At 41.3% G+C, this 16,833-nt stretch overlaps 2 protein-coding genes across 9 annotated transcripts; one reads left to right on the top strand and one right to left on the bottom strand.

The window, feature by feature from the left end:
* Positions 1-131: 131 nt before the first annotated feature.
* Positions 132-8,688, bottom strand: LOC135633559 (KH domain-containing protein HEN4-like). 8 transcript variants are annotated; one of them, XM_065143148.1, is made up of 8 exons: positions 8,549-8,688; positions 3,760-4,405; positions 2,918-3,391; positions 2,545-2,790; positions 2,070-2,369; positions 1,132-1,202; positions 940-1,057; positions 132-549 (listed from the first exon to the last, which is right to left on the bottom strand). In XM_065143148.1, the coding sequence occupies exons 2-8, from the start codon at positions 4,399-4,401 to the stop codon at positions 385-387; spliced, it is 2,016 nt and encodes a 671-aa protein (XP_064999220.1). In that variant the 5' UTR covers positions 4,402-4,405; positions 8,549-8,688; the 3' UTR covers positions 132-384. The 8 variants fall into 8 exon arrangements, with proteins under 8 accessions (XP_064999220.1, XP_064999219.1, XP_064999221.1 ...); XM_065143147.1 differs by having other exon boundaries at positions 3,760-4,436; positions 8,549-8,687; XM_065143149.1 differs by having other exon boundaries at positions 3,760-4,402; positions 8,549-8,681.
* A 5,640-nt stretch (positions 8,689-14,328) lies between these two features.
* Positions 14,329-16,142, top strand: LOC135634407 (uncharacterized). Its single transcript, XM_065144861.1, has 4 exons — positions 14,329-14,466; positions 14,880-15,087; positions 15,186-15,249; positions 15,342-16,142. The coding sequence occupies exons 2-4, from the start codon at positions 14,918-14,920 to the stop codon at positions 15,621-15,623; spliced, it is 516 nt and encodes a 171-aa protein (XP_065000933.1). The 5' UTR covers positions 14,329-14,466; positions 14,880-14,917; the 3' UTR covers positions 15,624-16,142.
* The last annotated feature ends 691 nt before the right edge of the window (positions 16,143-16,833 follow it).

The raw sequence follows: 16,833 nt of genomic DNA, 5'->3' as shown, positions 1-16,833 counted from the left end.
GCTTGAAAGGAAAAAGGAAAATATTGGGAAGATTCAGTGTACAAATCTTAAAGACTGAAAAGAACCAAGCAAAATATGTAATCTGGTAATGTCTGTGGCAAGAATTCCAAGTACTGAAACACACGGCTACAAAGCTTAAAAGCCCCATATATTGTTCCGTCAATATGCAACTGGAAATGGCATCATCAAATCATTCAACAATTCATAACAAAACTATTATCATCTTTTAGTCTGTAAACATAGCATTGTCTACGGTAACAGGTACAAGTTAGCAGCTCACCTACCCACACATTGAAGGCATAGTTGTGCCACTTCAGCCATTAAAGAACAGCAGAATAGCATTTAACTGACAAGGAACAAAAGAATCACGGGTTCCCAGTCAGACTAATATGGACGAAGTACCTGAGATGGTGGAAAACTTTGTCCCCCAGATGTCATGTAGGATGGAAGAGGGCCGTGTCCTACCTTCAACTGATCAGATGAACCATGCATATCAACACGCTCCGGAGCACCAAAAGGTGGATCATGTAATTTTAACCGTCCACCAACCTAGATGGGCAGAATAGTAAAAATCACAAGAACTTGAGCCAGATTTAGTGTCATTTGTATGTAATAGCAAAAAATTTATCATCCTGGACTTGACCATCTCGTAGCAACTTAAAAGTCCACTATAATGGAAAATCCTGCAACATTTGTATATGTATGGTGTATCTATACATACATACATAAATACATACATACATATATGGCAATGAAATATATATATGTATATATATTTCATTGCCATTAAAAGACCAGATTGTAGTGAAAAATTATTGTATACAATCATCAAATAGGTAAGAGGGGAATTTGACTACCATTAAGTAACTTCACTATCTTATATTGTTTCTTCTCTTTTTATCATAAACCATTTATAGAAACATAATGTATTCACTATACCTGATGTATATCAGAAATATTGCTACCATCAGCTCCAATAACGGGTGCCACTGCACTATTAGGAATCTTGACGTCCATAGAACTGTTAAAATTAGAGTACCTGGACAAATGAGAGAAACTGTGCAACATGTATGAGACCAAGAAAGATGTCAATGGGACTACCACAAACAACAGAGTAGGTCATTATGATACCCAGGAGCAGCTGATGGTGTAGAATAGTATTGAGCTTCGTGTGCCTGTCCATAACCCTGCAGATCATAACCCTCAGATCAAGTACACGGATTATACACAGAGGGAGACCATCTGTCTCCATAACAGATGAACATACAGAATTAACATGAATCAGCAAACAAACAAACTTAACAACGTTGAGCAAAGAAACTATCAACCAACCACTTTAATCGCTAAAATTTCAGGTCAGCATGGATAGAAACAGGATAGTAAGGACATCCATGGCTCACCAAACCATGCCACCAACAAACCTAAACTGGCTACCAACAAAAACAAAATGTGCATGCCGATGCCAATGAGTGAAGGTGAGCAACCATTCAGAAAATCTAATGTATGGCAACCAACAAAAATTTGAATAGAAGACACTGGTGGTACAGTGAACACTAGCAACACAACTCTCGTAAGGCTCATTTAAAGGGCTATCACCACCGTAAACTATGCTTTAGATCTATAATTTGCAACATCTTTTCCATCATTACCATGTTACAGTGATTAGGGCCTAATAAGTTTCTCTCTAAAAACTAAAAAGTGCCAAACAGTAGGCTAAAAGGTGAGAAAGGGTTAATTCATCAAAGGGAAACCTCCTTCTGGAGTAGGAACATCTGAATATTTGGTTTTATTTAAATTTTGGAAAATCATATTCTTGGCCACCGAGAAACATGTTGGATTAGAAGACATCATACTGTGGCAGTACATGCAAGTGCACCCTTCATACTGTGTTCGCAAATCTAATGCATCAGAAGATTCATAAAAGGAAACTTCAAATTTGCTAGCAGACACAAAATCCTGGAATTCACAGTAAGTGCCAGCCTCTACGAGTCAAATGGTGATAGAATATAAAACACATATATGAACATTCAGAAATAGAACAATAATGTAAAAAAGGACATAAATGATACCTTTGGGTAACTGTAACCGACAGATTTCCCAGGTCCAACCATGCTAGATGTTGGTATTTCTCGAGCAGAAAAGCTTTCAGGAGTGTAACCACGAAAATGGCTCGGTGGTGCATAATCTAACGCAGCATTTCCATATGATGGTACACCTCGGTCAGACCTGCTTTCTAAAGGAGGAATTCCATGAAAAGGTGCACTAGGTGCAGGATTAACAGCAGCATTCCCGCCTCGGAAAGTCCTTGCTCTGAGCCTAGAAGCAATCTCTGCAAGTGCGTCCCGTGCAACATCTCGAGTTCCAGAAATCTACATGAAAGCGAAACAATTATTACGCTGAGCAGGAAACCAAAAGATGGACATTCTGACAAGCAAGTCGGATCAAAACACAAGCACGCCAAGATAAACAAATATACAAAAACATGTTTGGAAAAGATAACTTTGTAAAGGAAGCTAAGAATAAGAAGTGGCATTGCCACATCACCTGCACTAGTTCTTCATTCGCAGATGTATATTTTGGCTTGTCATCCTTGGAGTAAACACGAATATCTGCTTTAGTTCGCCTTCTCATTTCTGTTATTATGTTGCCACCTTGTCCAAGAATGCAACCAACTTTACTAGATGGAACAAGCAATCGTGTTGTGATAACACCATTTTCAGAGCTTGCACTTGTTCTGCTTTGAAGTTGAAGAACAGCTTCAATTGTTGGAGAAATTGTATCCCAAGGAACCTAAAGTTTATCAATTAAAGGCAGTTTTATTATGTATTCAACATCAAAGGCTTAAGAGGCACAAATCTATATCATCTAAATTGGCATGCATCCCAAGATCCAATGTTATTGGCTACATGCAGCTTACCTCCTTACATGAAATACTAATCACACGTTCCTCAGCCTCAGGAGCAGTGTCCTCAACTTGAATGTGAGCACCTGTCTGTTGCTCTAATTGTCTGACATTGACCCCACCCTTGCCAATCACCCCACCGATCTTCACTGTAGCACATAAAATTCTAATGGAAAATTCTTCTACAGTTTCACCATCATTTCCAAAATTGCTTCTGCCATAATTACTAGGAGGATACCCAGATGGCTCATCTAGGTACCTACTGAACCGTGGTATTGTTGGTGGAACATGGGCATCAGAGTGATATTGGGACCACACTCGATTTCCCTGAGGCAATGGGGGAGGTACGGAAGGTTCAGAGTGATATGAACCTTGGGTACTGGCATATATAAGATCTTCTAGAGGAGGATTTTCCTTGTGGGGATGCTGATGCAGCAAGGTTGAAATTCTGTATAAAGCCTTCTTCACAATAGATGGCACTCCTGATACCTGGGGAAGCGTATCCAGAAATTAGTACTGTATTGATGAGAACCAGAATATTCTTGCATAAACTCATTATGCCCAGACAAAAGGATCTAGAAACATATGAAATGCAAGATCAAAAACATCAGATGAAACCAAAGAGAAAATAACAACTCCTCCAAAATCTCAATGAACAATTGGTAGAACAATTATGAATACAAACACTACTGCCGTGTGGAGCAGTTGGAAATTGGAAAACCTGACGGTGTGACAAAAGAAACATGAAGTAAAAGGTATAACCAACTAGAAGTTTCATTTGGGTGTTTTCCAATACTGGACACTTGGAAAGTACACAAGAATAAATTATACGTGAATACGAAACAGTACTATATTACCTGTACTAGTTCATCACTGTCCATAGCACAAGGTGGAAGGTGATCTGAAGGCAATACACGTATATTTGCACCGGTCTCACTTCGCAGTTGCTGAATAATTGTTCCACCCTTGCCAAGGAGACATCCAACTTGATTTTTTGGGACCAAAATTCGAGCAGTAACAACATCATCGGGTTCAGTCTTTGATTGTACCACACCACCACGTAGAATCTCATCTGCAGCAATCCTATCATGGATCTTAAGTAAAGCATCCTGGGCAGGACAATGGGGCTGCATATCCTCTAGCTCATTTCCATCACTATCGTCCAAATCCTGATCGGAATCATTTTTTTCAGATTGTGACAGGTAACTAAATATGATAATTACCCTTTCCTCTGCCCCAGGAATAGCATCTGCAACCCTTATCTTTGCATGGGTTTCATCTCTCAGGGTATTAACTATGTCACCTCCTTTCCCAAGAACGCTACCAATCTTCTTTACAGGACAAAGGATGCGATAAATAGTATCAATAGGTTTAGTGGTAGTAGAACCATGATCACGACCAGAATTATGCTTCTTCCTTTTCCCATTATCAAATTGGTCATAAGTTCGTTTTCTAAAACTTCCGGATTTGTTCTTCCCATATGTCCTTCTTTCATCCATACTGCTGCAAAGAAACTTTCAAAATTCAAGATGGCCTAGTAAAATCAAATTTAAGCAAATTAGAGAGACATAATTAGTAAAGAAAAACCACTCTATATGTGCATGACATGGATTATAAGAACCTGCAGTTGGATAATGACATTTCCACCAAAAAAAAGAATTTCAGTTGGGAATAGTACATGGAATTAATGAAAAAATATAAAAAATACTCTTTAATGGTATTTTGTAAATGAATCTTACAATTTATAATCAATAGTGACTTATTCTCCAACAACTTCAGCAAAAACACTCAACATAATTTATGGATATAAATGTATATGTTGATGGTGGATAATTGCCACATAAATGTTCCTCGGTTCCAAAGGAGATTAGTTTCAAACAGATAGCCAACGTTTATAATATCAATTGCAATATAATGTCTCCAGTAAGTTAAAGAAACATACTGCACAAGAAAGACTAATATGGTTAAGAAATATACAATAAATGAGTGGATACATCTTTAGCAAACATAGGTGGTCATATTTGTTCCGCCAAGGCAATCTGCAACTTGGTAACAACCCATGAGATCGTCAATGTACCCATCAATTGGTTTGCACTTAGGTGCTTAATATAGACGCACTCTGACAACTGAAAAACAATGCTATGACCAGTGTGTTGAACAAAATTCATCACAACGTATTATATGCATGAGCACATGCCATGCGTGTAAATAGAAATGTTCATCAAACCAAATCAAGCAAAACATTAACACCTACAAAATCGTCTGATACCACCATGAATCGCCTTGCAATATGAACTAGCGCAAAGTTTAGTACTTCATGCATGATTAGTTTGTCGATCAAAAAGGAAGCATAGCCAAACACTTAAGAAAGAATGAAACTACTAGAAAAAAAAAACAGTTCAAACAAAATAATGAAGAAACTAAAAAATCAAGAAAAACTAGACACCTGATCACTATGAATCAGTTATCAATCACTAGCAAAAAGAAAAATTAGGCCAAAGAAGTGGTTCACATTACTGAAACAAGATTCACAATTGAAAAATTATAACTATTTTGCAGTTTATGATCATTCATAAATAATTCTCAAAAGCTCAAACTTGAAAAAACTGAATAAACAAACAACACTAACAAAATTTTCAAGCATAACCTGCATATCAATATATTTCAAGGACATAGAGGTGATTGTTTGCAAGAATGGCAAGCAAAAAAAAAAATTAAGTATCCTAATACATAGTTAAACAGTGCTCATATAATAAAGATGAATTACAGAAATAGTATTGACTTGAAAGCAGATTTCAGTCCTCAATAATATTATTAAAAGGGTGTACTCAGTGCATGAGGCTCCCGCCAATGCAGCGTCGGGCGAGTGTAAATGTATGCAGTCTTACCTTTAAATATTTAAAGAGACTGTTTCTGTGACTTAAACCCTGGTCTTCCATGTCACAAAGAAACAACCTTACCATTGTACCAAAGCCCGTCCTCTCCGCAATAATATTATTGCATCTTGGAATTAACATTGATTCTGTGAAATAAAAAGTTCTAAGGGCGCAAATCCGCCCAATCAAAGTAACACAAACCTATTCAGCTTCAAGGGTACAAAAGCAAGATAGCTACACGTTTCCCCAACAAAAGGCACATGCCACGAAGGACTTCTAGGTCATTATAAAAACTTTTAAACCTCATGTCTAGGTGATCAAAAAATAAAACACAGAATTAAGCAACAAACACACAGTAAGGTCTAAAAACAAGGTAGAAAGATAATAGAAAAACCTTAACTATGATGTTCAACCATAATCTGGTCAAAACAAACCTTTTCTCACTTCTATCCATATAAAGCAGTGAAGATGAAAATCATTTTTTCTTCTTTAACTAAGTGATTACTTTGATGCTGACAACTAGCATTTCCTATAAAGGGCAACCTCAGTAATATAAACCAAACCTTTATCACTTCTATCCTTATAAAGCAGTGAAGATGAAAATCATTTTTTCTTCTTTTACTAAGTGATTAATAAGATGCTGACAACTAGCATTTCCTATAAAGGGAAACCTCAGTCATATAAACCAAACCTTATATCACTTCTATCCATATAAAGCAGTGAAGATGAAAATCATTTTTTCTTCTTTAACTAAGTGATTACTTTGATGCTGACAACTAGCATTTCCTATAAAGGGCAACCTCAGTAATATAAACCAAACCTTTATCACTTCTATCCTTATAAAGCAGTGAAGATGAAAATCATTTTTTCTTCTTTTACTAAGTGATTAATAAGATGCTGACAACTAGCATTTCCTATAAAGGGAAACCTCAGTCATATAAACCAAACCTCATATCACTTCTATCCATATAAAGCAGTGAAGATGAAAATCATTTTTTCTTCCTTTACTAAGTGATAAATAAGACAACTACCATTCCCCATAAGGGGCAACCTCAATCATATTGCATGCCTAAGTTCAATCCATGACTACCTTGCTTACCAACAAACCAAATTACAGAGAGAGATGTGTCAAGGTAGATCATAGACATACACATACAGACATAAAAGATCGGCAAGTACTGTAAAAGGAAAATCATCATCACCCAATAGCAAAAAACAATTTCGTCCAGGGTATGGACACCCGACTGCTAAAAAATCTCACATTTTCATTTTGTCCTCTCTTCTTGTGCTTTTGAATCTACAAGTACCAGCAAAGGCCCAAGAAACCACCCGAGCTCATATATCTGCAGTGAGTTTTCTTTTTTGTCTGACTTTTTTTTTACCAAGCTTAGAATTCAAAAGCATAAAACAATGTGGTATCTTTAATGCAAATATCACATATAAGCAATGAAATGATTATTAACAAATACAAGTTCTAACTGCCATTCTTTCTCCTCATATTCAGTCACCCTTTACTAAGAGAGAGTGATCATATGGCAGCTAATTATCAGCTAAGGTGTTGTATAAACAGAATGCCAAATTTCAAGACTTCGGGCATGCTTTGGCTGGTTTACATTTAAAATCCTAGTCGAAATAAAGATTACAACATTTTTTTTCCGATTTTAGATAGTTTGTTTGGCTCAATTTTACATTCCACAACCTAATTTCCAAATTTGGGTTAGTACCATAATAGTGGGAATCATTCTATTACTGGAAATTTATAGAACTAGAGAGCAGTATACTTGAAATTCTGGAAAATCTTGCAAATACTTCCTAAATCAATAAACAGATACAGGCATAGAAAAAATTACAAATAAAATTTTTTTTTAACAGTGGAAAAAACACAACATGTTTATGCCAAACATGACCTTTTATTTTGAAAAATCATCAAGGAAAAGGAGAACAAGAAGCCATAATTTTTTCATTTTTCAGCAAGGAAACAAAAATATACAGTAATGTACTCCGCCGCTAGCACATAAACCTCCCACCACCCAACAATTGACAGTGCAGGATTAGTTAGGACAAAAGATCCTTGGTTACAAGAAGACACCATAACCACAATTAAATACCATTAAAGATATTCTAGTCAGAGAAGTTGAATTGTAAGTTGCATTACCAGCTGCAGATGATATGCCAACGTCTACTATGCATACAACAAAGCAATCCAATCTTTTGGGGAAGCTCAGCATTCCTACTTCCAATTATTATGGTATGACGAAAAAGAAGGTAACGTAGAATAAATTTTAACTGCGTCACTAAAACTTGTTTAAGTAAACACGACTTGGCCCCATTATCACATTTGACTGAAGGGCCAAACTTCTTTGCATGTACTGCACAAAGAACCGATCGTCCAAACAATCCGAAACGTGAACCCTACCCTATAAACCTCGAATGCTTCAGCGCGAGCTGAGCTACTAAACATTATTAGCTTCTTTTTCCACAGCGATAATCTATCAAGGAAATAAAAGGTCGGGTCCAAATTCTCTCAGAGAACAGCATCTTCTAGTTAGCATCAATCTCCAGGAACGGGACACACCAGGAAATGCAGCGAAATCACTCGTCATGCGACTGCTACTACAGATTTTCAGAAAGCCCTAGGTTTTCTTAGAAGGAAACAAGTGGCGTCGATGAACCCTAAAAAGGGATCTTGAGGATGAAACAAGGAGGAGCGAAGGGGAGGCAACGCGAAAGCAGAGGAGATCAATAAGAGAGAGATAGAGAGAGAGCTTACCGTTTGCGGCTTTATCTCCTGCGTCTTCGTCTTCTATTCTTGTTCTACCTCTTCGAACCGATAGGAGTCGTCAGATAGAGCGAGACCGGGTGGGGGGGCATATGATGATTAGGTTTTCTATTGGCAGGGGGGCGACGCCGTCTTGGCGAAGGCAGGGGAACGGGCGGGCCGAGAACCGATAGAAATTGTGGTTCGGCTCGACCAAGATCCAAACTCGGTGCGGTTTGGATTAATGGGTTCAGAGAAGTGGACCGAGAAACGAGCCCATTAGGCCTATTCATGGCCCATAAGTCCACCCATGCTTGATCCAGTTGCCCGTTTCGGCCACATCAATGAACTCATAATAAAAGGCCGCGTTCCCTTCTCCAATTATGACCCGGTCCATGACATTGAGAGACCCAATTTGGGACCTCAGGGAACATTGTGAGCTATATCGGATCAAGACACGCATCACAATACAAGGGACAGTTTCATGGCATAGAGACAAGTTTGTGAGACTATAGTTTATGCAAGGAATATTAATAGCCGCAGCTGATGGAATCGATGAGGCACCCTTTTACATTGTGTATATATATATATATATATATATATATATATATATATATATATATCCTCTATTCTCCTCTTCCCGTGATTTCTCTGCTCTTCTTCTCCACTTGTTTTCTGGGATCGTCTTTATCACAAGATAGGAAAAGGTATGAACGATAAAATCTTTTTTTTCTTAGAAATGACGTGTAATAAAATGATTGGTTTGTGAACAGCTCCACTTCTTTTGAGGCCGTCGTCCTCTGCAACAGATTCAAAACTCCGACGCCATGTGACTTCAGACGTACCGCACGCAGGGCGCGCTTTCATCAGCTCCAGGATCTCCCCGTATCCAACACAAATTTAGGTTTTGTCCTCTTCTTCGGCGGTACGATCCCATCCGACACGACCCGACTGTGGACATGCCCTCCTCCCTCGAAGTATATGACACCTACGAGACGCTTGAGTCGCCCAGAATTCCACCGAAGCAAGAAGGACATTTCCGACCGTCTCCCATGAGAAGTACAGGCCACATGAGGACAACCAAGACGAGGTTGCGGCAGTGTTTTCCTCGCACGACGGGTGTAGTTATCATGCACCACCAAGCCGTTGAGTTCTTATGGTCTTGGGAGTTCGATCCGGAGGGCTGGAAAGAAGGCACAGTTCAGCTTAACCTCACAGTCTCGCGGTGGATGATCACAAGGCCAAGGAAAGCAACGCAGAGGAGTCACGCGAAGAGTCGAGTGCGCTCCTTAGTATTTGCTTTTACCCTGAACTCCACTGTGGGGCAGAGCCACAGTCTTGTTCTTTTGCTACGAGATCAGAGAGAGAGAGAGAGACAGAGAGGGTGAGGGATATATGAGAGGGGGGGGGGAGGGGAGGATAGGGAGGGAGGGTCCATCAGATGAGAACATTTGGTTGTTTCTGCTCCTTTTCTGGTGTTACAGTGGGGTAGAAGAGCTCCATTCAGTCCAATAAAGAGGGTTGAGGAGTGGTTTAGAGCTGCCATCCCATGGATTAGGCCAAGCCTTATGCTTGTTTCACAGTGGTGAAGTCACGCATGGTGATGGAGGATGCCTCTTGAAGATGATAATGTGGGGGATAAGCCTTGGCCAATGCATGGTGTGGGAGCAACTCCGGCCACTGGCTTAGCCCGCTAATTGGACTGAAGGGAGCTCCCAATCATTCCACGCAGCACACCGTACTCCCTTTTTGCTTGTTCTCGTCTTCCTGGTTTCTCCGCATGCATGCCGGTGGCTCCTTGGCTAAGTCAATCCGACATATATCCTTTTGTTTCTTGCAGGAACAAATTATTACCCTCGTTTAATTACTTCTCGTGTTTCTTTTAGACAACAGATGGACTGTTCGCAGGACCCCACAAGCTTGGCGTTGGTTTTCAGCTTCCACTGGCATTCAGAGAAAGATGTCATGGTTTTATGCTTATTGCGTTCTCCGTCTTTCCTCAGTAACTTGTTCGGTGTTTCCGTCACAAACGCAGGACTCTTTTTATACGAAATGAATGAATGATCCATGGCCATGGAGCTTCGAGATACACAGATGGAGGATGTTAACTTGGGTTCCATTTACTTACTCTGTGACTCTTCATTTGTTTTTCGTGAAGGAACATATCCTGTTCTGTTCTCTAAATATTTCATATTAGAGAGATGTATTGTCCGGCTCCCCAAGACTGACAGAATAATCTGTAGCGACTATGTTACTCTGTTTTCTTTTTGGAAATGAAAGCTGTATTAAACGTTAATCAGGAAGGTACAAATTTAGCTTCATAAAAAAGAAATGCACAATCGCTCGAAATGCTTCTCAGGTGCCATGGCCAAGGATCGAAGCTGTTGAGGGCCTCTTGATAACCTGGAGACTGTTAGAACGAATACATATGTTCTTGAAGCACTGATGAGAAACAGAGAGTAGGGCTTCCAAGGTAGCTGCACCTTTTGAAGCATGTAGAATGAGCTGACTTTTCCTGATCGAGCAACTCACAAAGGAAGCATTAGTCTCAATAGAGAAATCAAAGAAAGATGGAAAACATTGCAGCTTCTGCTGCATCCAACGTTTCCTATCCCCCCCCACGCAGGTGCAAATTAATCATTCTATCACCGATTATAATCATCATCTTACACCGATGAGAGTTAACCTCGACTCTATGGTTGCGAAAATGACAATCATTATAGTGATTCCAAAGTACCCATAAGGAGTTAGTAATCATTACCAGAGAGTTAGTGATCATTACAATGTACACCGCGTCATCGAGCTTTAGGACCGTCGGTTTTGGCTTCTCTGGCCCGCTACGGATCTTCTTCCTCTAGCAAGGAGGAGTCGTCCCAGGTTACAATGTCTTCAAAGGACCCGGCCATGGCATGTGATGGTCTCGAAGGGGAAGAAGAGGGTTCCTCCTATGGAAGCTTGGTAGACTTCGACTGGAACTGGAAGTCTTCCATCGGAGAAGACGATCACGCTGGCCTCGGTGAGTCCGTCTCCATCGAGAAAGGTCACACCTCGGACTCGATGCCCCTTGAGTTGTACGAAGGGCCTCCCACGTCATTCGAACAAGCCTTGGCAGGTGCAAATCAGCAGGTTGTAGTTTCCCACAGGTTAGACTCGGTATAGGGGATGGGGCACCATCCCTGGTTACATCAACTGGTCTCATGAGTGAAACCCCTTACTCCTCGTTAAGGATGATCGCCTTACCTTTCTGATGCATTGTACGCCCTCTGGGATGTCGAGTCGATTTGTTCGGCCTAAAAGGAGCCGCTCCCACCTTTTGGATTGTTCGACCATTACCCGGAACACCAGGGTCGCCCGTTTCCTAGAGACTGGGTGTGTGATCGACGAGGATAACCTCATCAGTGCTAGGTTCCTGGTCATCTGCATGCAGTGGACCGTTGGAACCCTTGTTAGGCCTAGAACTGAGTTCAAGATCCCCTCCAAGGCTTATGTGTATTGACCTGGTCCGGTTCTGTCATTGAACTTTGATCCAAGGCCCGTAAAGGGTATCGTCTTCCACCTTGGACACTGGTTCAGAAACCGTCGGTTGGCCCTTCTCCGAAGGTTTGGGTTTAATAGTGGACTTCTGGGTAACACACTGTTCTCATCTGTGGCCTACCACACCATACCTGAAACAATGTGGCATGCAAAGGAAACACCTCGTCTCTTGGGTAGTTCGGCTTTTAGGTAATCTAGAAGTGGTGTTCGATCAAAAAATTTACCAGATAAACTCAAAGACCAAGCTTTGCACGCATCATCTACCTCCTGTTTGTCCAAGACGAGCTCAAGATTGGAGGAGGACTGAATCCGGCTTAGCTTGCCTTTAAGCCCAGAGGAAAATTTTCAAGCGTCAATGCCGTGAGCCCTCCGGAACAACCCTGCCCAGGAGATGGATTTAGCGCTCTTGGCAGCATCAGAATGAGAAGGAGCAGCTTCCCCTGCGTGAGGAGAAGGCGACGACGAGCCAGAAAGGAGGGAGTCGTCCGATGAATCATCAGCAAGTGGGAAAAGGGCCGGTTGTGCTCGAATGCTTGGTTCTGGATGAGATGACGAGGTGGGGGAGGGTCGGGCGGAAGGCGAACAGGAGGGGAACTCATCTCGGAGCTTTTTCACGCTTTCATTGACAGACTCCTGGAAATTGTGCTCTTCTCACTATATTACCCTGTTAACATTCGTTGATCTTATCTTCTCCTTTATCATTCCTAGAAGCCGTAGCACAGGAACTGTTGTATGTACTTCTGTAATATTTGCATGAGAGAGTGCCAGTCAATTGAAATGACATTTCGTAGGAGCAACCAAACATGATTGGGTATAGCACGAGGAACATAAAGCCAAGCAGTATACATATATATAGCCCGAACCGGGCAATAATTTGCGATTGTAACGGGCTCGGCTCGGGCTACACAGAAACAGAGATATAATGTGGTCGATTTCGGGCTTGCTTCCGGTCCAACATCACCAACTCGAGGCCCTTATCCCATTTGACGGTCAAAGTCAACGGCACATGGATGCAATTAATGATTTCGGAGGACAAAAGTTGGCATCCAGCATGCTTATTGTCGACGGAAGAGCTTATCATTCTGGGGGCTGTACAAGACCAAGTTGGCCTGTTAATAATAGTAGTAGAGGATTCATTTGATGATGGCAGAGAACAGGGAGAAACAGTGAGTTGTTGACGTCGGCATCAAGACTAGACTTGGTACAAAGCTTTGAGGGTGAAGAAGAAGGCCTTGATGGTGGAGTGCAGAGCTGGACCCTTGCCACCATGTTCCAAACACAACTCAATTATGCATAAAGGTGATGATGGTGCTGCCCACCCACCCAAAGGACAAGTGGGTAGAAGGCTGATCTGTGGCCTGCCAACAACTGGACCCCACCCCCCTCCTTTTCTTTAGGCCTTCTGCTCCATCTAGCAGACATGTTGACTTGCTCATATATATCGTTTGGACCATTAGAACTGTGTTCTAATAATCCCACACAAAACAGGTGGTTTGTGTAAGTAATCTCCAATGGACACTGCCGGCTCTTATTGTTATTTGTCTTGCGAGAAGATGCACGTTAAACGGGGAATGCAAGGTTGGCACAGTGATACATGCGGCTAAGCTGCATTGGTGGCAGCACGCAGCAATCATAAATAGCAACGGAGCACCAAACTTGGAATCTTCCCCCCACTGTGCAATAAAGAAGCTTCACATGCGCTGGTGGCCCATGTGAGAGCAGATGTTCCGTTAAATCTTTTACGGAAGACGTGACTTCACATTGTATATATATACACAACAATAATATTTATAATATTTTTATTTGATTTATTTACAGTATTTTTTTAATTTTAATTATCATAGGTGATATTATTTTTTTGTAATTATTATAAATATCTATTTAAATCGCAGAATAATATATTAATGGTGGTTTCTAATATATTTTAATTTCATTTACCTCATTTACGAAGTGTCTATAAGTGGTTTATTGTGATGTAAAAAATACTATAAAAAATAAAATATTATAATAAATAGAAAAATTATGAGGAATAATTTAAATATATTTTAAATCAAAGTTACTGTTCAAAAAATAAAAGAAAAATACTACTAAAATATAAAAAATGAAAAGAATTGTAAATTTCTTTTTGGGGGGCGGGGGGGGGGGGGGGAGGGGGAAATCGCCCTAAAACGATCGGTCGGATCTTTTATAACCTATTAATATTACTGGTAGTTGCCGGTGGCCGGTCATCCGATTCCACGCAACCATTTTCGCTTTTTTCTATTTTTATTAATAATTAATCTTCTTCTTTTTTTACTATAAATCTGCCCCAAATCCCTCTACCCCTCTCCTTCTCCTCGCCCTACCTATTCGGATTACGGTCCGTTTGTTCTCCCGCCGATCGACGGGTGGATTAGGTAAAGAAACAATCAGTAGTTTTTGATTCCCCTCATTTCTCGTTCGTTTTCTTCTATCTTTGCTCCGGTTACGAGCGGCCGCGAGCTACGTTTTTCGGGAGATCTGGGCCTTTTCATCCCTCTCTTGGTGCCTGTGGCTGTAATTTCAAACAAGGCTAGGACTTTTGCGTGTTTTTTAAAGGAGTTTTTGGCTGATTTTTGGATATTTCAAGATTTTTCGCTCTTCTCTTTGAAATTTTGGGATCTTATTGTTCTATTTTCTGGTTACCTTGAAGCTCTTCCTGTGGAACGTTGCTGCCTTTTGGATTGGAGCTTCTCTCCTTTCTATTTTCGTTCCAGATCCGTTTCAGAATCCTGTATTGCTCGTGATTTGGTGTCTCTGCTAAGAGCTTTTGACCTTTGTGTATGTGCAGGCGTCGCGATCGTAGATCTCGAAGAGATTGAGGCAAAGATGAACCACTGCGCGATGCAGCAGAACGCTTTCGCCGCGGCCTGCGAGGAGATGAGGGCACCTTTCGCCTTCGTTGACCGGAAGGCCCCTATCTTCTGCCCCAGGCCCCGCCGGTTCAGCCCGCTCGCCGCCGTCGTCGATCCAGTCCGACCCGTCCGTTGGCAATCGAGGTGAGTTATTCCCTTCTTCCCGGTCTGAAATCTTAACCTCCAAAACAAAAATCATTTTCATTTACGCCATGTCTAATCCCATGTCCCTCTTCTTCCAGTCACCAGTCGGATTTCTCCGATTCGAACGCCGGGCCGGACCCTCTCGATATATTTCTCACAAAGGTGAGATTTATTTGCCGCCCTTTATACATCTACCATCCATCATCGGCTTGTTGTCGTACATGATCTGAAAATTACACATGTTTTGCTTACAGGATGAAGAACTGGACCAATTAGCTACGTCACCGCCATTTTTCTGCGGCTCGCCACCCAGCCGCGCTGCCAACCCGGTGGTCCACGACGCACGGTTCGGCGAGAATCACCCGCCGGCACTTTTTGCCCCTTCACCACTAACCCTATCCGGCCCACCCATGTCTCCCAAGCAAGGCTGTGCCCACGACAAGTTCGGCGTCTTGCCGGCGACCGTGCGGGTTGAGGGTTTTGATTGCCTCAACCGCGACGGTCGGAGCTGCAGCGGCATCGCTGCTGTGGCCTAAACAGCCCTGCGCGTACCCACCACCCCACAAGCGTCCCGAGCTTTCTTTTTGGGCCGCTGTGGGAGCAAAGAGGAAAGAGGAAACAAAACTCGACACAAAGAGGAGAGTCAGACAACCCACAATTAGGTGCTAAGCATAGCAACAAAACAAAAGCTTTGAGGTAATTTGGAAGGCCTTGCAGCGTTCGATGTAATTGTACATTTTTCTAGTACCAATCTTTTGTGTATGTAATCTAAAGGTTTCATGTGGATACGAGATGAGTGATGGGAAGAAACAGAGAGAGAGAGAGAGAGAGAGAGGTTGAAGCCAATCTTGTGATGTTTTGTTTTTTTATCCATATATTGGATTTTAGGTATTGATAGAAGTAGTGGCTTTTTATCTGTATAAAAATTGTAGCTGGTTGGGTCACTCATCGGTCATGAAATGTGTATATAATCCTCATGTTAAATTAGTATGTTGGAGTTATGTTATGTAATCCTCTTGTATTACTGAAGCTGATGGCGGATGGAGTTTGTTGTGCGTTTGGAATTCCCATCTGCTGAAACCAATGGTGTGTGAGACATGGTCAATGTTGTCGACTGAGGAAATAGGGGAGAAGGTGCGATGGACATGTGAAAGGTGACCCTCCAACACATGATACAGAAAATGTCAAGTTGGAAGAAGAGTCAATTGGATTGCCCACCTTTCGAAATCCCTAAGCATTGAAATCTATTCGCATAAAAAAAGAAGTGACAGCACAGCATGGTTGTTTTCTTACATCACAAGGATTGACTAACACACAGCGCTGAGAGATTTGTTGACCAAGGTGGAAGAAGGACAGACGGTTCTCCATGGTCTGCGTGGAAGATGAACCAAGACGTGGACGTGGTCGTATGGCTTTTCTGTGTATCCACAGATTTATGATCAGACCTTTGAGAGAATCCGCCGCCCGTAGAAATTTCCGCTTCCAATGAAGTGAACTGAAAGCAACTTTTTTTTTTGTCGTCTCCCAGCGTTGTTTTAATTCAATGATATAAAAATAAAAAATTAATATATAAATATGGCATATCAAACGGTTATCACCTCGTTCTTCTCCTTGTCGCCTCATCTATAGTCGAAATCGACGTCAAAGAAGTGGGGAGAAGAAAGATAATATTGACATTGAAAGGTTCTCCATGCGATGGTGGCAGTGGACGAAGGAGACCGTTCGAAGATGAAGAAGATCGGGGTC

This window comes from Musa acuminata, chromosome BXJ3-3, assembly GCF_036884655.1.
Source record: "Musa acuminata AAA Group cultivar baxijiao chromosome BXJ3-3, Cavendish_Baxijiao_AAA, whole genome shotgun sequence".
Taxonomy (NCBI): domain Eukaryota; kingdom Viridiplantae; phylum Streptophyta; class Magnoliopsida; order Zingiberales; family Musaceae; genus Musa; species Musa acuminata.
Note: the sequence above shows the minus strand (reverse complement) of the source record. Positions and strands in the feature narration are given on the sequence as shown.